General features: G+C 53.2%; 1 protein-coding gene across 2 annotated transcripts in view; it reads left to right on the top strand.

Annotated features, from left to right (window-relative positions):
• The window catches only part of GATAD2B (GATA zinc finger domain containing 2B), a 42269-nt gene that overhangs the window by 10615 nt on the left and 4604 nt on the right, over nt 1–27050 (top strand). The window contains exons 1-7 of one of the 2 annotated variants that reach the window (XM_074929099.1): nt 4111–4319; nt 14767–15096; nt 20477–20606; nt 20876–21007; nt 21363–21494; nt 23990–24160; nt 25874–26189. In XM_074929099.1, coding sequence (XP_074785200.1) covers nt 14768–15096; nt 20477–20606; nt 20876–21007; nt 21363–21494; nt 23990–24160; nt 25874–26189 — 1210 coding nt within the window. In that variant the 5' untranslated portion in view covers nt 4111–4319; nt 14767. Of the gene's footprint in view, nt 1–4110; nt 4320–14766; nt 15097–20476; nt 20607–20875; nt 21008–21362; nt 21495–23989; nt 24161–25873; nt 26190–27050 lie in introns of those variants that run through there. The other variant, XM_074929097.1, reaches the window with a different exon arrangement.

Below are 27050 nucleotides of genomic sequence, written 5' to 3'. Positions count from 1 at the left end.
CAGCATGGATGCAAGTCCGTATCCTGACCTTCAGCTCCTCGTGGAGTCTCACCTGGGAATTCGATGCAGGATTTGGGCAACACTGAGGAGTGATGCTGCCCGCGTCCCCGTCCTTCAGTGCTACGATTGCTTAGAATTCCTGACTTTATTCCTATTCTTATATTTAGACCACCACCGGCAGTCGTTGGATGTTTAGTTCTGGCTGAATTTAAAATTCAGTACAAGTATTATAATGAAATCTTTTTCCCCACCCCCAACAACTGTTGTGACATTTCCTGCTCTTTGGATCGTGGGCTTTCATCTTGTCATAACTTCATACCCGTTGGCTGTGTGTGAATTCAGCCTTCCTGCCATCTTCACGCCGAGTGTGGGGAGTCTTCCGGGCTCCCCCTCGTTACCAACCTCTACCCTCAAACCCACCCTCTGCTCTTCAGCTCTTACACCCTTCTCCCGCACGGTTGGGTGCGATGGATTCATCGCTCGTCCTCGGTGTCGGAAGCATCACCCCGTTTTGTTGCTTATTTTGGGGTTGTGGCACCGTCGTTGTTTCCTGGACCCCAGGGTGTGGGGGTCGGATCACGGGCTCAATCTCACCCTGCCGTTACTTGGGTACCACACTGTGTTAGTCCTTCAACAAGTGACTTTAGAATTCAAACTTTCCAAATATTTCGTCCCAATAAATTAACTCCAGGCGATCGCATCCTACTTTTCTGGTTGGCCGCTTCTTTCTTACTTTCCTGATTAGTTACCTGGGAAAGCTTGAAGGTTTGCCGCCCTAGAGACCCTTGCCACCCATCCTTTGTGTATTATATATAAGAATGGCTGTAAAAGCATAAATGAAGAGAAGATGGGGACTTGTGGGCTAATCACCCAGCAGAGCCGACGGGAATGGGGAGAGATTTCTCAGCGATGGATCACCTGCAGATAATGAATTGGGTTCGGGAAACAGAGCCGCATAAAAGCAGCTATTGTTAGCACTTTTGCAGACTTCGTCAAAGGCCTTTTCATACTGGAAATAGAAGCACCCAGAGGATGGGTCCTTATGAAAGGACCCTAAAATTCAATTAAATGAACAGTCCAGTGATGTTTTACCAATACCTTTCCCCATCCTGGCCATAAAGATCTTTCAGAAGCCTTGCAACAGCGGGATAAAGGACAGGGCAGGAGGAGAGATGTAAGGTATCTTCAACCACCCCTAATTTGTTGGAAACAAGTTTAATCTCTGCCGAATCGCCGCATGCCTTAAAACAAGGATGAAAGGTCTGGAGGAAGATGGGGAGCATAGAAAAAGCGTGAAACGGTCCCAAAAAAAAAAATAAAAAAAAAAAATCAGAGAATGGAAATGGCTGAGGGCAGAGAAAAACGCCGAAGAAACTTTTTGCCGTGGTGGGCTGACGTCGATGGGGAGGTCAGGTAAAGAGGTGTGGGATGGAGATTTCCCTTGAGAGAACCATTTCAGGTGGGGCTGTCTCCTCCTTGATAGCAGTTGGTGTTTCTCCATGACACAGTGAAGGAATTACAACCTGCAAGGCTGGGCGGCATCTCCCTGTGACGCCCGGGGAGGCGAATACCAGTGAGTACCAGTAAATACCAGTGAGTACCAGTGTACAGGCTGGGTCTGCACTGAGCATCCTACGTGGACCCGGTGTTGGGAAACTGAAGTTCAGCTGTGGAGACCCCACACGTTGCTTAGGCACGAATGTTGAGCGACTGTCAGCAAAAACATCTCAGTTGTGGCTTTTAAACGGAGAGGGGCTGCGCCCGCCCCCCGCGGCGCCTTCGTGCCGTAGGGAAGAGAGTTTTCTGGATGTGGCACCTTTTCCCCCCCCCCCCCCCCCCCCCCCCCGAGACCCTAAAACCCATCATTTCTTCAAGCAGAGTCTCAGGATTTCAGAAGCTGCCTTAGCTGTGATGCGCTCGGGCTTTCTCCTACCAAAAAAAAAAAAAAAAAAAAAAATTCTCAAATTCTCACCCCACGCTTCTCTTTGTTGTCCCGTGACCCGCCACTCGCTCTGCGCCTTTTTGGTGGATGCAGCCTGGAAATCAATCTTATTGGGGCTCAACCACCACCTCATTAGTTTATAAATCTATGGTAACTACCATGTAATTAAAGCCTAATTAGTTATTTCCCCCTTTGTAAACGAAATTGTTCCATTTTATCTAATAAAAGCAAACTCGGGTAGTACCAGTGCTTGGAGTGGCATTGAAACTCTGCTTAATTACCAGATTCTCTGCAGCCCATAGGTTGACTAAATACATGATAGTTACTGGGTATTATAGATTACATGGTTATTTGTGCGCTGTGTAATAGCTTTATTTTTAGCAGATGATTTGATAATGCTTTCGGCGTGTAACACCAGTGAAACCTGTGTGCGCTATCTTGAAAAAAGATGTCATTTGTAAGTCGGTCACTTCTGCTCGTTCCACAAATACATGAAGTGTAGTACTAATACTAATTACATGCAGGGAGTCTCTCCAAATTGACGCTAGCGCTCTTGTTAACCTTTGATTAGCACCATTTTGTGATTTGCAACCCAAAATGGAAGGTTCCCGTTTCATCAGTTATTTCAGCCGCCTGGTCACACCAACTGTTTTCATCTGAACCCTTGAGACGCCGATTCCCGTTCCGTGGTTGGCAAAGCTGGGTTTGTGCTGGGGTTTGGGGTAATCTCTCCGTTTACCAGCTTTGGAAAACGCTTGAAATGACTCATTAATGGAAGGAATTTAGACCAGACTGGTCCCAGTAAAGGAGGTGGGTGAGCCGTAGCCTTTCCTTTTGCATAGGAACTTTAAATGGTAAAATATATTGGAAATATAAATAATACGTGATAAAATATACCGGAGGGATCTTGGGGAAAGGATACGGTCATTCAAAAAAGTCAGTTCCAAGCTTTTTAACCTGTTTCTGGACCCGTAGCAGCAGAGCTTTGGGTAGGGTTGGTGTGGGCAGCCCAGCTCCGCTTCGCTTTCACGTCGGGCTCTTCGTCCCTCAGGTTCATCTGCTCCGGCTTGCAAAGACGAGGGGAACAGTGGTTTTATTTCTGCTTTTGGCAGAAATAAAACCCGAATTTGATAATTCCAGTTTTACAAAAAGCCGATGGGCTCAGCGGAGCTGGCCTGAGAGGAACGTGCATCGCTTCCGGCCTCGTTGCTTTCGGAGGAGCCGCTCGGTGTGGCGGACGCTCAAAATGCCCGTTAATTCCTTAACGAGGCCTCAAACTCGTCCCCCGTCATCCTTCCTGCCGGTTCCTCCCCGGTTTTGTCTTGCTTGCTTCCACCTCCAGACTTCAGGGCATCCTCTTCCTCGCCGCAGGGCCAGGAGCCGCGGGGATCGTTCCCTCTCTGAAATTTGGGCTAAAACGGCTCAAGCTGAGGTTTTGGCTCTTGGCTGGAGGCCGGTGCCACGGTGCCCCCTCCAGCACCCCCAAATCCTGCCGGATCCTTCCTCCCTGACAAAAGGAGGGGAGATGAGACACCGACCTCTCCCTCAACGGGCCAACGGGCATCTTCCAAACCACCCCGGCTGTTTGAAACCAGGTGTCCAGGGTCGCTCCGCTCCGCCCTCGCCCCATCCCCGCAGCCATGGGGGGAGGATGCTCTGACACCCAGGGGGTGTGGGTTGAGTTTTTTTTTGGGGTTGGTTTTTTTTTTTTTTTTTTGGTTGAGGTGGGAGGGAGCAAAGACCCACATCCGTCAGCTCAGCGAGGGGACCCGAGCGTCGTTTTCAGGAGCGAAACAGTTAAAATACCATCAGAGGAAAGGAGCTCTCATGAATGAAGACAAAGTTTGGCGGGGGGCCAGGGGCTGCTGGCGGCCGGGGGGAGGGAGGGGGCGGCAGCCAACTGACTCTTATACCACAACCCACTTTAAAAAAAAAAAAAAAAAAAAAAAAAAAAAAAAAAATTAAGAGATAATTCCATGTCCTGAGGTTACAAACCGGCTGCAACTGGTTTTTTTTTTTTTTTTTCCTCTCTCTCCTCTTTTTTTTTTTTTTTTTCCTCTTTTTCCCTGCCCCGCGAGGCATCATGGGTAAAAGTAAGCATCCCCCTTTTCTTTTGTTTAATATAACAGTACAGCGCATGATTGGCAGGGAAGTGCCCGTTTTGAGACAGGGTTTCTGCAGGTCCCTGGAGGGGGATGGCACGCGGGGCCGCCCATGCTCTTCCGAGAGGGCTCCTCGTAAAAAAAACCTTGGCTCTTCCTCGCCCTCCTCTCCCCCCTTCCCGCTCTGCCGTCCCCGCTCCCCGGCTCTCCCGTCCCCCCTTCTTTTCTCCTTAATTTTCTTGACAACTAAAGGAGGCAGCAGGAATATTGTACCTGTAAGTATTCTTTAGACTGTCCTTTTTATTTTTTTTTTTTTTTTTAAAAAAAAAAACCAGACAAAAGGCTCTTTATGGATTATCAGATCTGCTTTTTCTCTCTCTTTTTATTTTTTTAATTTTTTAAACATGAGTTTGGCAGCTAAATGTAATGTCTTGACACAATATTTTAAGGAGAAAACTAGCACTGTTGCTTGTATTTGCTGGTGGAGTGGTTCCTTTCCCCCTTCTCCCCCCTCCCTAAACCCCCCTCCCAAGCTCCTACCATCGCTATGCTGCCGGAATGCCTAAATCCAACTGCTTTGAGACCGATTTGGGATATTAAAAAAAAAAAAAAAAAAAAAAAAATTAATAATTTTTTGTCTTTTGTCTGTAGCGCTGACGCTTCGATAGCACGACACACCTCCCCCAAACCCCTTTCTTTTTAAATTTTTTCTTTATTTATTTATTTATTTATTTTTAATTTTAGAATTTTAATTTCCCCTGGCTTGCCCGTGCAGGGCGGCCGCCAGCTGACGGGCGCGTGGCTGGTGGCCAGCGCGCAGGAGCGTGCGGCGCGCACAAAGGCAGGGCCCGCAGTCGAGGAAATCGCGGCGCATTATATAAGGAAGCCTGCGTCATCCCCGGCTCGCTCAGCCCCTGACGGATGGCGAGGAGAGGCGGAGGAGGATGGAGGCCGACGTTCCCCTTGCCCCCTTCTCCTTTAGTAGTAGTAGTAGCATCGTTTTATTTTTTTTCTTCTAACTGACCGCTTCGTCAGTTTGGGGAAGCGTTTTCCGGCTGGCTTTACCCAAAGCCTGTGTTCGCAGCCAAAATTCCCCGTGAAGCAGGAGGAGTGTTTTTATATATTTATTTTTTTTTTTTCCCCCTTCCCCACTGAGGGACAAAAAGCAGCTTTTTTTTTTTTTTTTTTTTTTAAATTTTATTTATTTTTAACCTTTCCCCTCTCCCCATCTGCCACCACCTGAAAATGATTTCACGGGGTAAGGTGTAAGCTCCGTCGCGCTGGATGCAGCAGCCACGGTTGCCTCCTCCTAATAAATTAACTTCGCTAAAAAATGCAAACTTAGGAGTAGGGGGGGGTGAGGAGAGGGAAAGAAGCACTATTTCTGCCCACTGCCTGCTCCCCACTGTTTAGGTTCGTACTGTGCAAAAACTTGACCCGGCGCTGCAAAACCCCAGGGCTGCCCCGAGCCCCGATTTAGGCTTGGGGGGGTCTCGGGGTTGTGTTTCTCGAGCTGTGCAGCCCCCCCCCGGCTGCAGCCACGGGCGTTTTATCCAGCGAGACGAGTCGGTTTGGAAGTTGGGATGTGTCTGTACTCAACGTGGTGCTTTTAGAATCGCGGGCGAATATTTAATCTGTTTGTTGATTAATTTGCTGTCTGGCCGGGGTTCTGCTTTGGTCGGGGAAGGTGCATGAAGCCGGGTGGGGAGTGGGGCTGTCGGGGAGGAGGGGGGGGGGGACAACACACGCCGGTGTCTCCCATCCATCGCTCGGAGCTGGCGATGGGAAGGGGAAACAGCAGAACTGTTTAATGAGTTTGCGCCGAAATGACCGTAAGAATTTACGGTCTGCTGCAACCGAGAGACAGCTCCACGATCCTGTCGAAAACTAGCCTGGCGGTTTGTCTTCTAAAATATTTCCTTTGTCTTTCTTTTTCTTTTTTTTTTTAATTCCCCTCTCGTGCATCTGAACGGCAGGGAGAAGCCTTGCTTAACCCCCCGATTTATGAATGACTCTCCTTTTACGCTCGGTGAATTTTTTTTTTTAAAGACTCTGTCAGCTCTTTTCCCTTTGTTAAGGCTGTATTTAGGACTGTGTGTTTCTTTAAAGCCTCGTGCACGTTCCACTCTTGATAAAATCTCCGCGATAGGCCCTACGTATTTTCTTTCTTACCTGCATAAAAATTCCTCCACAGGGCTGTAGCGTAGTATTTCTCTTTGCAGCTCACACAATAATCCGAGCCCAGCGTAGTATTTCTTGACAACTTACAATCCGTAGCATCAGGATTCAAAGAGCAGCACGTTTTTATTCGATAGTGGGTTGGTTTTTTTTGTGGTGTGGTTGTTGTTCCCCCCCCCTCCCTTTTGCATCAGTGTTCTTGCAGATCTCTCTTCAGACTGCCGAGCCGTTAAGTCATAATTACCTTTTTAGGTTATTATCCTTTTTATAGTATTGTATGGAAATGCTCGTCTTGGGAGCCAGCCATTTTGTGTGTGCTGTGTTGAAATGCATTTTACGACGTAGATGTTGGTTTGTATTCAGCCTAGATGGAAGCGAAGACGTCGGAGCGGTGGATGTGCCGGGCTCTCGGCAGCCCCTAGACACCCGATTTCATCCCACGGCACCGGCTGGCTCCAGACGAGGAGCCAAACGGTGTGAAACCTTGCGGGTTGCTTGTGGGCTCGGAGTGGTTTTAAGCGTGCGAGGGGAATCGTGCAATTCAGGGGTGCAAAAGTGGCTTTGGAGGAGCAGGAGCGGAGCCCGGTCAGGTAAGTTGGACCTCGCCTCCTCAGCGCACGTAAACGCCGTTTCTGCTCCCTGAGCCCAGCAGAACGGGGCTTTAAACAGCTTTTTATTCCGCCGATGGAATAGTTTTTAATACATAAATTACGGCGCAGCGCGGTTTGGAAGGACCAAGATGGTGGCAGAGCTGCTTGGAGCACCTTTGCTCTAAGCTGGCCGTGGCGCTGGGGGGCCCCTGGGGACAACGTGGGGACGTCGGGGGTTTGGATGCTGGGCGCTGGTGCGGGTGCCTGAGTTGTTGAGATTCTTCCGTGTGACCTCGCGTTCGTCCTGGTAATCCAACCCGTTTGCTTTCTTGAACTAACTCAGCCCCAAGCGTTGCCGAATTGCGCGTGAAGGTGCTTCCACGTGGGGATTGTTTCCTGGGGTGGGTGGGGGGTACCCACATCGCTTCTGAGTCTTCTGTCCCAGTGAGGCTTATTCCTGCTGGGGTAAAGTCTGGGGTAAGGTCTAGGCTGAAGCTGAAAACAACGCTGAGCCATCAGTTTAGGCTGGGTCTGGCACTCAGGAGGTGGAAAGGCGGCTCTGTGACCGTCCTCTTCCCTGAGTGCTCAGGGTCTGCTCGGAAGAATAAAAAACACTCTGTTGGGATTTACCGGTGTTACCGGCCGCGTGCCGGTGGCTGGAGGGTGGCAACCGTCTGGCTGACGATGGCGACTGAAAACTCTTCTTGCCCGTGTGGGATGCGGGAGATGCTCTGCCCTCCTGGACCCGTCGTCCCAGCCGGCGCGGGGGATCCTCCTGCACGTCTCTGCTTCCCTGTCAGGCCGGAGGAACCGCGTCCTTCCCGCCTGCCGGAGCGTGTGGATGGCCTTACGCTGCGCTTGGGAAGAGTGGAAATTAATCTGTCTAGAAGATAGCCCTGCTCCGAGCGTTTAGGATGCTCCTGGCCTCCTGAAGCTGCCGCAGATGCCCCGTCTGTCTGCGTCCCGTTCTCGATGGTGCCGGCACTCGTCCCTCCCCGCTGCTCCCCAGCCAAACTCTGCCGATAACCTGCGAAGGACCGTGCGGTCCCGTTCCTCCTCGGAGCCAGACCGGCTTCCTGCTGACAGAGCCGCCCTCCTTTCTCCGTAGGGCTCTGGTTTAGTGACCTGCTCGTCACGGGAAGGATTTTCTCTCCCGTAAACGTTTGTGCAGCAGAGACTCACGTGCACGCTGTCGCTCCCGTAAAATTTTGGGTGTCTGGAGCCTGACCACGGCATGGTCGTGCCGTGCCGTGGAGCGGGGTCAGTACCTCGCCGTTGTGAGCAGCCTGGCTTTCTACCCAGGTAATCTTCTGGAGATGAACTACCCCGAGTGACTTCCTCGCCACCGATCTCCTCCTCACCGCAAGCGCTGAGCATCCCCACAGGGTTTGTGGAGCTGCTGTGACCTGGGGAGCGCTCAGGCAAGGCCTGAAAGATTTGCTTTCGGTCCTTCATCCTCCAAGAAGGACCTGCCGGGCCGGCGCTGCCTCCTCCGCTGCTCCGGGCTGGCTGGTGGCAGCCGGTGTTGCCTCGAAGCTGCGTCGCGTTAAGCAACAGGTAGAGGCAGGGTTCTAAAGGTGATGTCTTCCCTGGACGGTGGAGAAACAAGAACAGAAATAACCGTGTGATCTGCACACGGAGCACGTCCCTTTGCTCTGCGCACCGGTACCCGGAGGTGCCGCACGGCCGTGGCGCACGACGCGTCCTCGCCCTTCCCTTCCGCGGGAGACGAGCGGCTTTGCGAGGAGCAGAGCAGGCGCAGGGTCTGGTTTGTCCTTTTTATTTTCTTTTTGTGCTGCCTCGGAGGCAGGAGCCCGGGTAGCTGCTTCGGCTCTTCCAGGGCTGTCAGCTGCCTCTTGTGTGGCGGCTCGGCTCGTAGTAACTCCGTGTGCTGCTGGAGCCAGAGATGAGTGAGGAAACTGGTTGTTACTGGGCGGGGTGGGACTGGGGAGACCTTCACTGGAACCACGTGGCCGGGGGAAGATTTTTTCCTTTTAAGAAACGTCAGAGGAGATCTGTTGTAGAGCCTTGTCTTGCCTCGGACGCTCGTGACGGCGGCCAGCGTAAACAGCTGCTCAGGAAGGCAGGAGCAGGACTGCCAGGAGGATTTTGGAGCACGCTATAAAAAAGTTTTATCTGATCCGGAGAGGAGGTGGCTCAGAGATCCCTCATGGCACATTGGCGATCCCTCGTGCAGAGAGTCTGGAGCGGAGGAAAAGAGGAGCCTTTGCTCTGGACGGAGCGTCGGAGCTTGTCCCGGCTGGGCTGACCCAGGCCGAGACCCGGCGCTGGCGGGAGCCTCCGGCTGCAGTGGCCTCGCTCCTGGATGTCGTGGCCTTGACCTCGGGTGCCTCGGACTCCTGCGAGAAAGGAGAAGTGTAGGTTGCGCCTCCCGGCCTGGATTCCATCCAGAGGTAGAAACCGGAGCATTTCTATCTGTTTTTCCTGCGCTTGCAGCTTCCCCCTTGGCTCCAGGGGAGTCTTGCTGAGTGTCTGCTGGTTTCTTTTGTAAGATTTTATTTTTTTTTTCTGGGTACTGCTGGTTCTGGGTTGGGCAGGTAGGATGGCACATTATCTTGTGTTGCCTTTCAGCTTTGCTGTGTGTCAGCCTCTTAATTGCGACCCATCAATTAGTTCTGGAGGGTCTGAGGCTGGGAGCAGCGGCTGGACGATGCGGTTGGTCGCGTAGGAGGCGAGGAAGACAAAAGTGTGGGTTAACACAACAGAGGAGCCCTAAAAGAAAGACAGAGAAGGGGTTGTAACCTCCTGAGGCTTCCCTGAATAAACTTGAGTTGAAATTAGTTCTTGCTGATGCTGCCAAATTTCGGTTGCTCGGTCCCACCTTCATCAGGTAAATCTCAGAGGGATATTTATCTGTACGAGCTGCACATTAAGAACTGGCTATATCTAGTCCCTAGATATACTTGTTTCTCCGGTATAATATTCTTTTTTTTTTGCCCAACTCACTTGTTCCAGCTTTTAAAATAGTTGTTTTGATTTGGGTTGGGTGGGTTTTTTTTTTTTTTGGTTGTTGTTCCTTGTGGGTGCTGTATCAAATATAAATGGAAAATTGGGCTGCTGCTTTGTTTGTCTGGGAATGGCAAACCTGTCTTTCGAGCACCGGAGAAGTAAAACCGCCTGAAGCTAAAGGAACATCTAGAGGAGTGTGTGATGAAGCTGATGGCGGCCCTGACTCTGCTGAAGGCAGCAGCCGGGCCGGGCACCGTGCTGCGATGCTCCTGTGTTTCTGCACCAGGACGTGGCGGTGGGGGCGTCCGCCGGGGTGGCGATGTTATGAACCCAAAAAGGAGATGAGCCTGGAGACCAGTGACGCTGGTTTCAACTGGTGGGGCTGCGCTTTTAAACTGGGAACGGGGTGCAGGGACTGGCAGGCGTTGGGAGGTTGGGACCTCGCCTGGGTGGTGGCCGTCTCGGGCAGATGCTGTTTCGGGGGACCCAGCGACCACGGCTTGTGTGTTCCATCGGGGAATTGCTGCTGCTCCCGTCGCTGCGGGGAGCTGTGTCTTGGCCAGTTCGGCTGCAGAAGCTCTGCTGGGATTCCTAGAAGGTGTTTTTCCTCAACATCGGCCGGGCTGGTCTTGCTGACGATGCTGCATTTCTTCTTGGCCCGCCCCGCGTGGCAGGGGCCAAGCAGGGTGTCCCCTCTCCTCCTCTGGCCTCCTCCTCCCTGGAAGCCTCCTCAGTGTTGGCTCTAAACTGACACCAGCTTTTTAGCTTTTTTTTTTTTTTTTTAGGTAGTCAGGAAAGCTTTCTCACCTACAGAGCTGCAACTGGAGATAATTACAGTCTGTATCAAGTCAGAAACAAAACATGTTTTATAGCTCTCTTGTTTTCCCCTGGGGGATTTTGCCACCATTTGAGAATTTTGTTTCAATTTTTTTTTTTTTTTTTTTTAAATAAAGCTCCTCAGGGGAAGCGAGAGGGAGAGCCTGCTTCCTGGGATGAGGCAGATCTCCGGGAGCGTTTTGCTGGAGGGAGGCGAGCCGGGATGAGCTGGTTTGGGGAAGATGTGCCGTCGTGCCCGTTGCCTCCCGTCCTTCACGTGTGACTCGAGCGCACCCGTATTGTCTGGTGCACGGCTCAACGTGCATCCGTTTAACCCTATTGCTGTCCGATTAACGAGGCTGGTTTCTTCTGAAAAGTGGCTAAAATTCAGTGCGGGGGGGGGTGTAAAAAAAAATCTTCTCTTGCTTAGTTTATAATCCCAGATTGCTGATAAACGAGGAGATGCTCCACAGCCAGTCCTTGTTCACGAGTCAAACCGGAGAGGTTTAATCTCTGCTTTTCATTCGGGTTACTGTGACACAGAGCAGACTGATACCGAAGTTCCTGACTCTGACCTTCAGACTCTCTGAATAGCTCGCGGTTGAAAGAATTCCTGCTCTTTTCTGCTCATTTTTTGGGGAAAGTCGAGTGCTCTCCCCTGGCTTGCCCAGTTTTGCAGTCGAGGTGCTCTGGAAATTCCCAGGGCTCCCAGTAAAGCTGCAGTTTTTCCCCTCCCCTTCCCCCTCCTCGCAGCTGAGTGTTAACGCTGAAGGGCCCCATTCAATAAAGAATCTGAAGCCTAATTTAATTTTTATTGAATCTGGCTGAAAGCGTGTGCTCCTTACCAAGCCTGGAAAGCCTCCTCTTGAAAGGATTAAATAGTTGTGGTCCCTGTTTCTGATAACAGCGCTTTTGATTTGTTTCTAGTACCGAAGCCACTTACGTTAAAGGGGAGGGCATTTTGAAACCCTTCAGATCCCATCCATCCGCTGGCGTCCCTGCGAGCAGGGGATTCACCCCCGGGCTGCTCCGTCCCTCCCGCAGCACGGGGATGATGCTGCCAGAATCCCGCTGACTGGCGGCCGTCGAGCCCTTGGTGTGTTGTTTCCTTGGCGTTTGTCGGCCAAGACCTCGATTTTCCTACCCGGTGCGTTCCTCTTCCACGTCCTGAGACGGCGTTTTCTTAATTTCCCAAAGACAAACTGCTCGTGGTCCAGCTCTGGGAAATCGCAGTGATGCTGGGGGACGTGGTACTGCTCTGGTGATGGAGCAAGATGGGTGAGGGACACCCAGAAACCACTTTGGTGATGGGACCGGGAGGTCTCTGGGCTTTCTACAGGGAAGGGGATGCAGGAGGAGATCTTCTGTCTTGCAGAGAGGCCACGCAAAAGGTTTCTTCTCCTTTTGTACCGGCGCTGGCTCTGCTTTCTGGGCTTGGGTGGTGCTGGGCGCTGGCTCCATCGCTGGCTGTGCTCGGGCGAGGTGATAACGTTCCTCCTCAAGGGCTTTACAGCTTCCTTCCAGACCAGCACTTAGTAGCGGGCAATTTCTTCTGCCGTGGGTCTTTAAAGGAGACACACAACTCCACTCACATTTCCTGGCGGTGCTTCAGCACCACGGCTCCACCTGAAACCTCATCAGAGCCCAGCATCTCTCCCTTTGGGTACGTTGCTTTTTTTTTTTTTTTTTGGATGTGGCGCCTTGAGGTGCAGATGTCACCTTTCACACTTTGTAAAACGGGCTCGCTGTTACCACGTCCTGATGGTTTTCCTCACGCGGATCCATCTCGCTACCTTTCTGAAGGCCAGAAGACCACCGTTGTGAGCTCAGGCAGCCTGAACCTCCTTCGTGCTCTCTAGTATTGTTTTATTTTTTTTTTTTCTGCTTGCCAGCAGTATTACAGCTGCGTTTGTCTTGGTGTCAGAACACGTGACGTGAAACATCCACGTGCGTGAAGCAGCACAAGGTTTTTGAGTACCAAGACGTAATTCGGTGAAATTGCTTCAGATTGCTTATCAGTCAAGGTGGCAGCAGCTCTCCTGTGCTCGGCGTGTGTTGTTTTGAGAGGTTTTTTTGGGTTTTTTTTTTTTTTTTTTTTTGAAGCAACGTGTTCAGTTTACGTGTCCATGCGGAGCTGGTTTTGTGGGGACGCAGCGGTTTCTCAGGAGGGAGGAACCTGCAGGATGACTTGACCATGTGTCGGGGTGGGTACCACTCTCTGGGGATGCTTTTTTGACGTGTCCTCGAGCAAACTGCGAGGTGACAACAGGTTAGAAAGTGCCTGCGCTCCCTCCTTGTGCGTCAGCCTTTGTCTGCCAGGTATCTGGACTTCTCCCTCCTCCTCCTCCTCCTCCTCCTCGCTTTCTTTCATCTCCCAAGAGTATGAAGTGGAGGAAGCAGCCATGGAGGCCCTTTCATGGCTGAGTTAATTGGAGCTCGGCGCTTTCCCAGCAGCTGGATCCAGACCGCAGCGCTGGGTGCGGTGAGGCTTCTCGCTATCCCATGGTGTCTTAAATAACCCACCGCCACTCACAGCTTCAATTTAACCTGGGGTCACTTCTTAGGGGTGGGGGTGGAGAGCAGCATTTCATGTGTCTTCCTCGGCTTGCCCGTGCTTGCCTTTCTATATTTGGTTGCAGCAGACGTGCATTTTCCTGCAGAGAGACTAGACTGTCAAGTAGAAAGAAGTCTAAGGTGCTCCCTCTGAACATGGCAGCCTCTTTGAGATTGGACCGTGCCAGAAGCTTGGTCAGACTTTTTTTTCCTATTGCATTGCGGATTTGCATTTGTTTTCTTGCTGCCTGCCGTGGCTGCAACCGTTTTTTAAGAGCAAGTTTTCTCTAGCGTGGTTCATACCCTTTAAATCATCTTGGTGCTGCAGTTGAACTTGTGTGACAGCCGTACTTCGGAAGACGTGTAATTACAGGGGATTTATAACTGAGCCAGAACAACATTCTCCTGGCAGAAATTTGGCTCGGTGGAGCTTTATCTCGTGAGTGACTTGGAGCCAAGTTGAGGCAGCTCCACCTGAAGCGAGCGTGGAGGAGCAGAGGTTGCCCAAGATTTGGCTGCTCTGGCCTCATCTTTCAGCTCAGAGCACACAGACCTTGTTAAGGAGCCCCTGCGAGCTGCTGGCCTGTGGAGCAGGAAAAGTTATCGGCGTTCTTGAGACGGCCACGTTCTAATTCTGACTTAGTCCCTGGTTGTTTGTCATCATCCCCAGCCCGGGTCTGCGTGTCGGTAGGTAAAGACCTCACCGAGCTGGTCTTTCCTTGTTTTCAGGTGGAGCTGCCTTGGCTGTTGTTTTTTTTTGTTGTTGTTGTAGCTCATTTCTTATCAGCCTGGGAGCAGAGAGATGGGGTTGGGATGGGCTCTGTGGCTCCTTCCTCTTTTTACTGCATCTGTTTGCCACGGGGCATTTCTGCACCTGGAGGAGAGGCAGGGGAAGATGGAGAGCGAGCGTGGGTGGGGATGGTCCTGTGTGTGCCTTCATCCTTGGAGTGAGAAGGTGCCTCGCATTCCTCACCGACGAACAGGGCAGCTTCACCCCGGAGCCTAGAAGGAGCAGGAAAAACCACGTGTAGCGGGGGGATTTTCAGTATTTTGGCAGCTCGCTACCAAACCTGGCGTGCCGTGACATTCACGCTGATAGCGGGGGGCTCAAGCCACGCCTTGGGTCCCCTCAAAAACCAGAAGTCTGCAGTGTGAAGCTTGCAAATGAAGCCTCGTGGTAACAGGCTGAGCACACGTAGGGAAGGAGCTAAACTGCCCTCGTCGTGTCCTTGGATGACTCGAGTGTTTCCCGGCTCCCTGTTCTAGTAAATCTTGCCGAGTCGCAGCCGGAGGTGCTTTAACGCCCGACGAGGGATTGTGCCCCTGTACTCAAGGGCTTCAGGGTGCTCTCGCCCGTTGGGGTGCGTGCTGTTCCTTCTGCTTGGGAAACTCCCCCCGCCTGGCTGGTTTAGGATCGGGACTAAGAGCGTGCAGCACCGCTGCCGGCAGGTCACCGCATGCAGGCGCGTGGGAGGTCGGTGCTCCCCGAGGGGGGAGGCTGGGCTCCCAGGTCGTCCCCCCCCCCGGCCCCAGGGGGGTTAAGCTGGGTCCGCCACAGCCGTTTTCTGTTTGCCCTGATACTGATTGTGTCCTTCTGTCGACCTCTGTCCTGCAGGATGGACAGAATGACGGAAGATGCTCTGCGCCTGAACCTCTTGAAACGGAGCTTGGACCAAGCAGATGATCGGGATGATGTCCTGGCAAAGAGATTGAAAATGGAGGGACATGAGGCGATGGAGCGCCTGAAGATGCTGGCACTGCTGAAGAGAAAAGACCTCTCGGGGATTGAGGTGCCCCACGAGCTCCCGGTGAAACAGGATGGTGTGAAAGTCTATGAAGAAAAGCTGAATGGGAGCCTTAGGCCCCATGGGGATGGCAGGACTGCAGGGAGGCCAGGGAAGGAAAACATTAACGATGAGCCGGTGGATATGAGCGCAAGGAGAAGGTAGGTGTCAAACGACTGTAGAGTCTGTAGCTTGCCTGTTGTTAATCCTGGGCTCTGCCAGATGTGAGAACCCAAGTCAGAAATGAAATGGACGTTTTGTGGGCCGGGGGGAATCTTCCCGGTGTCTGCGAGGTTCCTTTGGCTGAACGCCGAGGAGCGGTGCCTGCTCTCCCAGTAGAGTTTCTCTGGAAGGCATTCAGCACTCTTCTTGCATTGTTTCTGCTTCTGCTGCCCTTCTTATTCTACCCCAAAACCAGATGCGTTTTGTTTCTTCCTCCATCCATACGTTTAGTATCACAAGCTACGCTGTCGGGTGCCTGGCGGAGCAGACCCTGCCCGTGCGTGCGAAGGAGGAGGGTGTCCCCTCCAGCCAGGATTTTATATTAGCACCCCCAAAAGTGGCAGCAGAAATCCTTTATTTAGCTGGAGGCCAGATCTGCTGCAAGGGGGCACGGACAGTCGCTCTCAAACCTGACCCTGGGCAGGCTGGTGCCTCTGTGAGGAAGATGAAAACATGTTTCCTGCTGAGTCTGAGGCTGCTCACGAGCAGCAGTTGCCCGAGCGGTCGGTGCTGGGGAGCTGGGTCTGTTCCCCAGGAGGAGCCATGGTGTTCCTCGTGCTCTCCCTACGCACCTGATTTTTATCATCGGCGAACTCTGGGAACTCAATTTCCGCAGCCGACACCTGCAGCCAGGTTCGGGGCGGTGCGGGGGGGAGTTGGAGGGTCGCACGTGAGAGCCCGTCCCATGTGCTGCGCAGCACCGGTGCATCCTGCCTCTGCTCTTACTTCAGCTTTCTTGGGAGGGAGAAGGAAACAAAACGCTAACGATTTTGATTTTTGTCTTGATTTGGATGCCGAGCCAGCACAGGCTTGGCAAACAGGCTGAGGAGCAGGACGGGGGAGTCCTGTTTTCAGTAGGTGAAAAGTGCTGAGACCTTCCCATGGTGTTTTGATGGATGAAAAGCTGGACGTGGGCCGGTGATGTGTGCTGGCAGCCCAAAATGCAACCGTGTGCTGGGCTGCACCCAGAGCAGGGTGGGCACAGGGACGGGGGGGGATTCTCCCCCTCTGCTCCGCTCTCTGAGCCCCCCCTGCAGGGCTGGGTCCAGCTCTGGGGCACCAACAGCAGAAGGACACGGACCTGCTCCAGCGGGGCCAGAGGAGGCCACGGAGATGCTGGGGGGGCTGGAGCCCCCCTGTGAGGACAGGCTGGGAGAGTTGGGGGGTTCAGCTGGAGGAGAGAAGGCTCCGGGGAGACCTTAGAGCGGCCCCCCAGGGCTGAAAGGGGCTGCGGGAAAGGGGGGGGGACTCTGGATCAGGGGGGAGGGATAGGACGAGGGGGAAGGGGTTTAACCTGAGAGAGGGGAGATTCAGGTGAGATCTGAGGCAGAAATTCTCCCCTGGGAGGGGGGTGAGGCCCTGGCACAGGCTGCCCAGAGCAGCTGGGGCTGCCCCCTCCCTGGCAGGGCTCAAGGCCGCGTTGGACGGGGCTTTGGGCAACCTGGGCTGGGGGAAGGTGGCCCTGCCCGGAGCAGGGGGTGGCACTGGGTGGGCTGTAAGGTCCCTCCCAACCCAAACCAGTCTGTGACTGTTTTCTTGGTGCCTCAGATGAACGACTGCACCTTGCTCAGGAACTGGGTATCCGCAGGTGAAGTGTGAAGGGGGGGGTGATCCCAGAGCACCTGCAGCGCCAGGACCGGCATTCCTGGGCCCCGGGATCCATCCCTCTTTGCGTGTGGACCCACGGGGAGTTTGGCTGCTTCGAGGGCAGGGTGAGCCCTGTTGGGGACAGGGTGTGTGCTGCCAGCATTGTCTGTCCTCTCCCTCTTCATCGAGGAACTGGGACCGTGATTTGGCAAAACCAAGATTGTTTTGTCTTTGCTGACGTGTCCTATCGGGGTCTGTTTGTGTTGGTGGTGGCTTTTGGATGATGTGGGGGTGCTGCCTGCACTTCTGGGGGGCTCCTGCCCTGACAGGGGCTGGTGAGCAGGTGATGGACAGGGGATTTGGAGGGGATCTCAACGCTGCCGGCCCCGTCTGGGTGCTGTCAGTGTTGTAAATATAAAGATTAATGCCCTCACGGGCACTTGGTTATCTGTCACACCCTGGCTTGCAGAGCATCACAAGAGGTGAACAGACCTGGAGTGCCGGAGGTGGGAAGGAGAAAACCACCTGGATTTAGAGGAAAAAATAATGACAAAATACGTGGCTTAAATCTACCCGGTCACCTCTCCCGTTGGTTCAGCCTCCTGTAAAATCTGAAGAACTACGCGCGGTGAGGCAGAGAGGTTGTTATTGTGCACCACGGGGTTTTACCTGTGCTCGTGGGAGTGTTCGGGTGCAAGCAACACCCTTTGTAGGTACCTGGGGTTTACTTGCGTCCTGCTCCGAGTGCGTCATCGGGGTGGTGCACCTCCGAAAAGTGCAGTTTTTTCCCAGAAAGCCCCGAGGGTGAGACAACACGGGTGATGCTCAGCCACTGGGCGAGTGGGTTTAAGCCCTCGAGGTGTTAAAGTGTAGGAATAACCAAGGCTCTGGGTAAGTTACTGTGCAGATCGTCTTCCCCCAGAAGAGCTGGCGGGCGCTGCGGAGAGCTCGAATATTGTGCCAGATGCAGGGAATCCACTTGGGTACCAGCGTCGGGTGCGGATGCTTCAATCACTAACTGTGGTTGAAGAGAAATCGGCCCTAAAAAGAGGTGGAAAAAAATTCTGCTGCGAGTTTTGAAATAACCAAGTGCGAAAAAGGTCTCTACGAAGAGAAGCAAGGCCGGGGGTGTTTAATTTTCCTAATGATAAGGGGGTCACTAAGCTGGAATTTACTTGGGAATGTGCTCCACGCCTTCTCACCTCTGCCTGCCTCCTGCGCGTAGCTGCTCTTCCAGTAGTTTTGTTGTAATTACGCTCTTCCCTTGACAAAAATAAATAAAACAATCCTGACGTATTCAGCAATTCTTTGCAGATGGCCCTGTTTTCCCCCTGTCTGGTTTTGACGCTGGCTTTGCTTTTTTTTTTTTTTTTTCCCCCCCCTCTCAACGGAATGTAAATAAAACAGCCCGGACGTATCTGGATGCTTGTGCAAAATAATCACCAGCAACCCTAACGACAGCTTGCGTTTAGGAAAGTCCTGAACCCAAATCCGATGCTTTTTCACTCCGGGTGTGTCTGAGATGTGGCTGATGATACAAGAGGAGCAAGAAAACCTGTTGTGCTCAACACTCAGTTGCTTTCGGTCCCTCTAGTCCGAGAGTTGGAGGTGCTGTTACTCAAAGCAAGAACAGCCAGAGGCTTGCAGCAAAGTAAAGGGTTTGGTGCCCGCGGGGTCCGTGATACCGATGGGGCCCCTCTGCCAAAGCTTGTTTTATTTCTGACGTGCAGCCTTGTGCCTCCCTGGGACCCTCCTGTCCAAACACTTGGTCCTCACCGTATTTATTGACATTTCAAACTCCGTTTGGGGAACGGTGGGCTGCGAGCTGACCTGGGATCCCTGCTTTGGCGTGAGGACGTGTTTATTCCCGAGCCGTGTCGTGTACAGACGTGCCCTACCTGATAGTTTGGAGATAGGCACCTTGGGCAGCTCGCAGCAGGAGCCAGATAAAATGCCGTGGGAGGGTGATGGGGCTGCTCAGGAGCTGGTGAAGGCTCAGCCAAAAGCAGCTCTTGCTCTTGGCCAGTTAAATATAAAACTCCTTGGACGCGGGTTGGTTTGCTTGGACCAGCTTGGGCTGACTTTAGCTCCGTGCTCTGGCCCTTCTCTGCTCACAGCACTGCTGGGACACCCCTCGGAATCCCAGAATCATTCCGCTTGGAAAAGCCCCTCGGGATCAGCGAGTCCAACCCTCAGCCCGACTCTACAGAGCTCTCCCCTACCCCACATCCCCCCACAGCTCATCCCAACGAACCTCAACAAACTGAGCCCCGGCGGGAAACCCTCCTGCCACCAGCGTCCTGGGGAACCTCCTTCTCCGCTCCGGAGCGGGGGGAGCAGCTGGAAAACCCCCGGCTTGGCTCCCATCTGTGGGGTGCTGAGAGGATCCGCAGGAACGGGGCGTCTCTTGCTCAGCGGGTGCCACCTTGAACGTGTGACGGCCCCCGCAGAGGTTGTTGAGGGCTCTGAAATAACGCACCCACAAACACCCCCCAGAGCCCCGTCCTGGTGCTTTTGGGCTCAGCCAGGAGCTTTTCACGGCGTTTATTTCTTCTTTGATTTCTTTTTTGATGCTTTGGAGCCGCGCTGTTGGGGGTGTTTCTCCGGCGACTCGCAAACTCCACGGTGGAGGGGGTTCGGAGTGGGGGTGCAGCAGCTGGAGAAAGGGCACAAGCAGCACGAGTGCTCTGAAACACCCACGGAAGCCCCCGGAATGTTGGGGGGATGAAGCTGCCGAAGGCAAAACCCTGCTGCAAGGCAGCATCCCCTCCCGACCCACCCTCCTTGGAGCAGCCGAGCCTGGGAGCTTCCTCCTGGGTGCTCAAAACCCAAAATTGTGGATAAAATAATCTGTGTGTCTTCTGCCCCCCTGCATCCTCACCCCTCCCATGAGTCTGCCTCTGTGACAGCGCACCCGGCACCTTCAGACCCACCGTGCTCGTGCTGCTCCACGCTGGACTGTTGAGCGTTTTTCCAAGGCTCTCCAAGCACCGTTACGTTAAATTGTTGATAGCAAAGGGCTTTTATTAGTGTCTCCTTACTCCGAGTGATGCCACCGTGAACAGTGCGGTGCTTGGATACTGCTGGATTATAGCATTGATTTTTTTTTTTTTTCCTTTTTTTTTTTTTTTTTTCTCCCCCCCGGTGACGGGCTGTTGTCGTGGCTGCTCCTTTCATTTACTGATTTCTAGGTCATGGTTCAATTGGATCTTTTGACTCTTACACAGGTTATTTATTCAGATTTTCCTTTATGGAGTGACCTTTTAAAATAGATTTGTATTGAGACAGGCATGAAGTATTTACATTTCTGTTAACTGGGAGACTTAGCCCGTTCTCATCTCCAGCATCGTGTGACCTTCCCGAGTGAGTATGAACAACACCAGGCCAGAGTTATCTCCCTGTCCCCTCTCATCTCAGCACCTGGCTACGGTCGTGTCTCCCTATTTAGTTACTATATGGTTCATTATTAACACCCGGCCGCTCCTCTCGCAGATAGGGTTTGCATCACGTGTTTGCTTCCCTTGTGCTTAAAACCACCCACCCTGGGGAAGAAAACGGTTTTTGAACGAGTCTTTTTCCCTCCTGGGAGTGGAGGATGCTCCCGTCCTGACGCCAGCCCGGTTCCCACCCGTGGTGGAGGGGGTGGTTGTCCCCCCTCCCAGATTTGCTGCTGATCTCTTGGTGTTGTGGCTCAGTATTTTATTTTATATTTTATTCCCTTCTGTCACGCAGTGACCAGGACAGGGGACGATTAACCCCTTCACCAGATATAATTGTCCTCTCTGATAATGAGGCATCCAGTCCCCGTTCCAGCTCTCGTATGGAAGAAAGACTTAAGGCAGCAAATCTTGAAATGTTTAAGGTAAGGGGGTTCTCAGCTATCCCGGGCAGCTGCTCTGCTGAGAGCCGTTCTGCTGCAGGGGGTGGGGGGGTGTCTGCTTTTGGGGAGCTAAGGGGGTTCCTGAGCAGTGTGGTAACTTCTGGGCGCAAGGATCCAGGTCTTGCCTCCTTGGTTATCCGTGGTACAAATTTTTGCTTGTTTTAAAGCTTTCTCACGCTCTCCCGCCACCAAAGCGCAAGCAGCAGGTTTCAGCTGTGTGAGTTCTGACGGATTTTTCTGCCTCTCTGCAGGGTAAAAGCATAGAGGAGCGACAGCAGCTGATCAAGCAGCTTCGGGATGAGCTACGGCTGGAGGAGGCCAGGCTCGTCTTGCTGAAGAAACTGAGGCAAAGTCAGCTGCAAAAGGAGAACGTGGTACAGAAGGTGAAGCTCTGAGCAAGCATCGTTTGGGGCTGGGTGGGATGAGGGGAAGGTGCTTGGCCTCGCAGAAGCCTGTTAGCGGGCAAACACAAAGACTTGCTCTGCTCTTGGACCTTCCTTTGCTCCGCTTTGGGCCTCCCTGGTGATATTTCTTACCAAAGTGTGTCTGTAGTGAATCCACAGCCCGTCCTGCCCGGCGTGCTGCCCTCAGGGCCAGCTGAGAAGATAAATCTAGGCAGCTCTGAAGTATTAATATTTGATGTAGCATCGATGAGGCTTGGTCAGCGTTGGGGCTGTCGATGGATTTCCTTTCCAAGCACCGTCCGCTGACGCCGCTTCTCGTTTTCTCTCAATCTAGACTCCAGTTGTCCAGAATGCGGCGTCTATTGTCCAGCCATCTCCTGCTCACGTGGGACAGCAGGGACTGTCCAAGCTTCCCTCCAGGCCTGGAGCTCAGGGGGTTGAGCCTCAGAACTTAAGGACATTACAGGTGAGCCCTCCTGTCACCCATTTTCTGTGCAAAAGACTATAATTTGGGCCCCTCACCCCAAAAAGGCCATTGAATGACTCGAGCGTGGCCAGAGAAGGGCAACGGAGCTGGGGCAGGGTCTGGAGCACAGGTCTGCTGGGGAGCGGCTGGGGGAACTGGGGGGGTTCAGTCTGGAGAAGAGGAGGCTGAGGGGAGACCTCCTGGCCCTCTGCAACTCCCTGCCAGGAGGGGGCAGAGAGGGGGGGTGAGTCTCTGGAGCCAAGGCCCCAGCGCCAGGCCCCGAGGGAATGGCCTCAAGCTGCCCAGGGCAGGGTCAGGCTGGCTCTGAGGAAGGATTTCTGTGCAGAAGGGGCTGTTGGGCGTTGGAATGGGCTGCCCAGGGCAGGGGGGAGTCCCCGGGATCCCTGGGGGGGTTGAAGAGTCGGGCTGAGCCAGCGCTGAGGGATCTGGGGCAGTTGGGAACGGTCAGTGCTGGATTAACAGTGGGACTGGATGATCTTCATGGTCCTTTCCAACCTAGCTGATTCCGTGATTCTGTGAATTTTGTTTGGTGCAAACTCTGTGTGTTTGTCTCTGCCCGAGCGAGAGGCTTTTTCCAGGAGGAGGTCTCAGTGCTCTGCTGCTTTAGACGTGGTGGGTTTTTCAGCGGGGAGGTCTGGAGGTTAGTCCAGCTGATGATTCAGGTCGTTTGGTGGAAGAAGGAGCTGAATTTAGATGTGATGGCCTTGAAGAAAGTTGTCTGCTGCTTTGGGCAACACAAGTTCTGAGGCTTGCAGGGAGAAGACTGCTCATTTACACTTACCCACAGGAGTGCCTGGGCAGAAGAGAGGCTGTTTGCAACGGAGCAGAACGGGCAGAGGAAGAGGGTGAAGAAAAACGCGAATGAAACAGGGAATTGAGGGGTTTACCTTCTTTGGGAAGGCGCTGTAGGCAGGACAGGGTGCAGCCTGACAGGGCTGCCTTTCTGCTGGTGTGCTGGAAGAATTCGGATTCTAGAAGAGAAGGTTGTTTAATGTTGCAGGGGTAAACAAGGAGCCAAGGGAATGAGCTCGCTGGCAGGAGGGCGCGTGGCCCGCGGGGTGTTGATGCTGCCAGGCCACGGGGGTTTCTCTCCTGGGGGTTTGCTCCAAGCTCTGCTGCGGGGCTTGGGGTCTCCCACCACCTTGGCGCACGCTCTCACCCCTTCCCCGAGCTCTGTAGCCTCAGGAAATGGACTTTGTCCTTTCCGCAGGAGGCTGTTGGTTCCATTCCTTTGATAAGAGGTTGGAATAAAGTCCCAGCGATGCAGCTGTGAGCCCAGATGCTGGGAGGACGGGGCACGGGACGGGGATGGAGGTGATCCTCCAGCGGCTCTGCCTGCCTCTCGCGTTCTCCTTGTGCCAAAAGACTTTCATTTCAGACTTGCTGATCATTTACTCCCTCCATTAACCATCTCCTTTGTTTGTGGCATTTGTTTTCTTTGCTATGGCAACGATTCGGGGTCAAGTCTATTGTGGCTTCGCAGTGGGATCGGGCTGGTAAAGGAAACGGGCTTTAGGAGAAGAGGAAATGCATTGTTTGCACAGTCTTTGTGAGGCTTTTCTTATGTGTGACAGCGAAGAACCTCATCTAGAACGAGCTGAAAAAAAAAAAAAAGGAGGAGAGGGGGGAGAAAAAGGTTGTCAGACAGAAGGTGTTGAATGTTTTAAGATGATCTCTGATGAAAAAAACGGAGCCCTTTCACCTGTCGTCCCCCCTTGGAGCCGCTCTGGCGGCGCTCGGAGCCACCAAGACCTTGCGGTGAGCTGAGCCTTAGGAGAAGCCTGGGCAGGTCAAGCCCTGCGCTCAGGTCTTTTCCAATCCTGGTATCATGTTTCTGACTGCCTGGGATTGAGGTTTGTAACACGCCTCTGCATTCCTGCACCAGAGGCAAACACCCATCTCCCTCTTCGTCAGGACTCTTCTAACTGTTTCGCTTTGAACTCCCGGCACCGGTGTGAATTCTGGTTTTAATAGCTCTGTGCAGCTGGCAAACAGCCTCCTGATTTTATTTATTTATTTATTTTAATCCTTCCTTTTTTTTTTTTTCTTTTTTTTTTTCCCTCCCCCTTGCGTTTTTCCATATTGATCAAATTGAGGGCTCGTTTTTCATGCAAAGATAACAAATGTGCATCTTGAAAATGACCTTCCGAAACATCCCGACCTCTCGATCCTGGAGGTCTGGGATGGGCAGTTGGCTCCTGGGAAGCGTTGATTACGACTCAGGTGCAATTCCAGCCTCTCTACATCCTCCCTTCAGGCAAAATGCCGGTGATTATTTAAAATAAAGGACAATTAGAGGAAAAGTTAAGTTCTTTGAGCTGTGTCTTGTGTTAGAAGTTAACTGGAATTACAGATAAGTGGAAACGCTCTGCTGTTGCAGAACCTGTACAGAGAACTAAAAATTCTGGTTTTCCTCAAGCCCTTTTTTTTTTTTTTTTCTTTTAAAATTTATTTCTTGTGTCCTTTCTCGGCAGGGTCACAGTGTCATTAGGTCTGCCACAAACACGACTCTGCCCCATATGCTTATGTCACAGCGTGTGATTGCTCCGAACCCTGCCCAGTTACAAGGGCAGCGGGTTCCTCCTAAACCTGGCCTCATCCGCACTACAACTCCAAGCATGAATCCAGCCATCAACTACCAGCCGGTAGGTTACTGATTTTTGCCTCAGTAGTCCTGGGTTTTAGGCACAGTGGCCTGGTGGGGTTAGCGAGAAGGGGAAAAAAAATAATAGGAGGTGCCTTAACGAGTCCGGGTGCCACGGAGAGCTCGGCGTGAAGACGTCGGAGGGAAGCTTTAGGTGGAAATACATCCCAGGCGTGGAGGAAGATGGGTGGCCTTGACCAGCGTGGAAGAAAGAAATGAGAAATAATTTGAAAACGTCCTGTTTGGAGCTGCCAGAGCCCTGGTTCAGCCGAGCAGCTCTGGCCTCCTGCTCACGGGCGCTTCTCTTGGAAAAGCACAACGAGCTCCCTGCAGTCGAGGAGCAGGACCCTTAAACCTATTCTATTTTATCTTGGGAAGAATTCAAAGACTTCCTTGAAGACTGGAAATGGAGAGGGGATAAAAAATAACGCTTTCTAGTTCTAGCACTTGGTGCTGCATACAGCCAAACCCTTCTCCTGCAAACGGCCTCGGTCCCTGCGCTGCGTCTCGCGCGCTGTGGGCCAGTCTCTGTCCCTTGTCTCAGCCCACAATGAGATGCTCTGAGTGTGGGCCCAAGTTAATGACCCCTGTTAATTACCTCTAGGGTTTGTCAGCAGCCCTTAAGCTATTTATTCTGTCCTGACGATCGTATGGTGCAGATTTATAAATGATAAACGTGGCTGCACAACAGTCGGAAAGTCTTGTGCCTGAACAACTGTCAAACAAACCTAATTACATGTTTGATTAAAAAAACCACCCCAGCTACTCTTACAGAAGAGCTGTAAGTTCATTAATGTTAATTCATCATCTATAAATCTTCATGAGTTATCCCCAATCAGCTCTGCCATTAATTTTCCTGGACCTACACCGGACCAACTTGGGATGAACTTGGTTCTCTGCCGTTTATTCCCAATCAGAAAAGTGTTAGCAGTCTTAAAAAAGAAAAATGGGGCAAACTGGTTGATTTTTTACGTGCTTCTCGATGGACACGACCGTGCCCCCTGAGCTTTGGTACTTAACCCCGTCGCTGAGAGGGTTTGTTACTCTTTGGGGTTTTCCCCTTTGCCCGTGGGGAAGCGTTCATGCGCTGGGGGACAGGGAGGCTGGGTGGCAGCACCCTGCCTGGCCTTAAATAGGTCACAGACCGATGGCTTCTGATCCCAAACGACTGCGGAAGCTCCGTGCTCGGGTCAGCAGGAGCCTTCGTGCTTTGCTGCCGTCACATGCCAGAGGGGACCGCGCATCCCGGTGAACGGAGGATGCAGGAGAAGAGCTGCCGGAGAGGGAAGAGGAGGGAATTGGCACATTGGGAGCACCTGTGTGGGAGGGGACGGGCACCATCTGGCAGCGGGGCTGCAGCCTGGGCGCCTGCCAGCTCAGCGAAGCGGGAGGTGGAGGAGCAGAACTCGGCAGCGAGCGGTGGGGAGCGGCGGCGCTCGGCGCTGCCCACGCTCGGCCGGGCCGGGGCCCGGGGCCGGGGCCGGATCCTGCACACGCGGCCCCGGGGCTCCTCTCGCAGGTTCTGGTGCACCGGAGGCTCCTCGGCACGGGCTCTGCTGTACCAGGGGGACTGAGACGAGCTCCTGTCTCCCAGCCCCTTTGGGGAACGTTTGCAGAGGGAGGGAGGGTCGTGAGAAGGCGATTTGCCTCATCCCGGTTCCTTTAGGCCTTTATTATTTGTCTATATTAATCCTCATCTCCTCTTCCTCTCCAGCAATCAAGTTCTTCTGTTCCTTGCCAGCGTACGTCGTCTTCAGCCATCTATATGAACCTTGCCTCTCACATCCAGCCTGGCACTGTCAACAGGGTGTCGTCTCCGCTCCCCAGCCCCAGTGCTCTGAACGACGCCGCCAACTCCCAGGCGGCCGCCAAGCTTGCCCTCCGCAAGCAGCTGGAAAAGACGCTGCTGGAGATCCCACCCCCGAAGCCACCCGCTCCCCTGCTGCATTTCTTGCCCAGCGCAGCCAACAGCGAGTTCATCTACATGGTGGGGCTGGAGGAGGTGGTGCAGAGCGTTATCGACAGCCAAGGTGAGCTCGGGGAGGGGCGGGGGGGGCTGCAGATTTCCTCGGCCGCGCTCCCACGTGCGGGATGCTGAACCCTGCGGCTCGCGAGGCTTCTGGTTTTACTCAGAGGAGGGGAGGGCAGAGCCTGGGCCCTCCCTGGGCGTGAGGGACCTGCGTGCCGAGCCCGTGGGCACGGAGCTGGTCTGGCCAGGCTGGTGGCCTCGATGTGCCGTGTCTGCGCCCTGGGGCTCGTCGGGCTGTGCCCACCCAGGGATGGAACCCCCCTTGCCCTGCATGAAGGTTTGGGAGCTGAGATGCAAAATCCCTGGGCTGTCACAGCTCTGAGGTCCTGTCCCTGGAGGTTTTAGCTCCCAGCTCGCCCTTCCCTCTGGGTTGTCACCTCCTGGGCGAAGGGGATGGGGCCTGCACTGCTTCTAGAGCACAGCGTGACTGCGGCGCATCGCTGCCTCGCCTGGCTCAACCACCAACACCCCCCCAGCTTTCTGTAGTCCTGTAGAGCTGGTTCCAGCACTGCTGGGTTGTTCTGTCCCGGGGTCAGGATTTCTCCCGTGTCTCTCCTGGGATGCTGAGCTCTTGCCTAGAGTGGGGTTGGACTTTAGATGCAACACTGTCCTGAAAATCTGTTTATTTTCTGGGACCTTCCCTCTTGCTCTGACCGTGCATGTGGGAGCCTGTTGCTGTCACAGAATTAACAGAATCACGTAGGTTGGAAAAGACCTTAAGATCCTCCAGCCCAACCATTAATCTAACGCTGACAGTTCCCAGCTCCACCAGATCCCTCAGCGCTGGCTCAACCCGACTCTTCAACCCCTCCAGGGATGGGGACTGAGGATGATCCCTGCCCTGAGCCTGTTCTGGTGGTTT

Source organism: Athene noctua, chromosome 29, assembly GCF_965140245.1.
Source record: "Athene noctua chromosome 29, bAthNoc1.hap1.1, whole genome shotgun sequence".
In the NCBI taxonomy this organism is placed as follows: Eukaryota; Metazoa; Chordata; class Aves; order Strigiformes; family Strigidae; genus Athene; species Athene noctua.
Note: the sequence above shows the minus strand (reverse complement) of the source record. Positions and strands in the feature narration are given on the sequence as shown.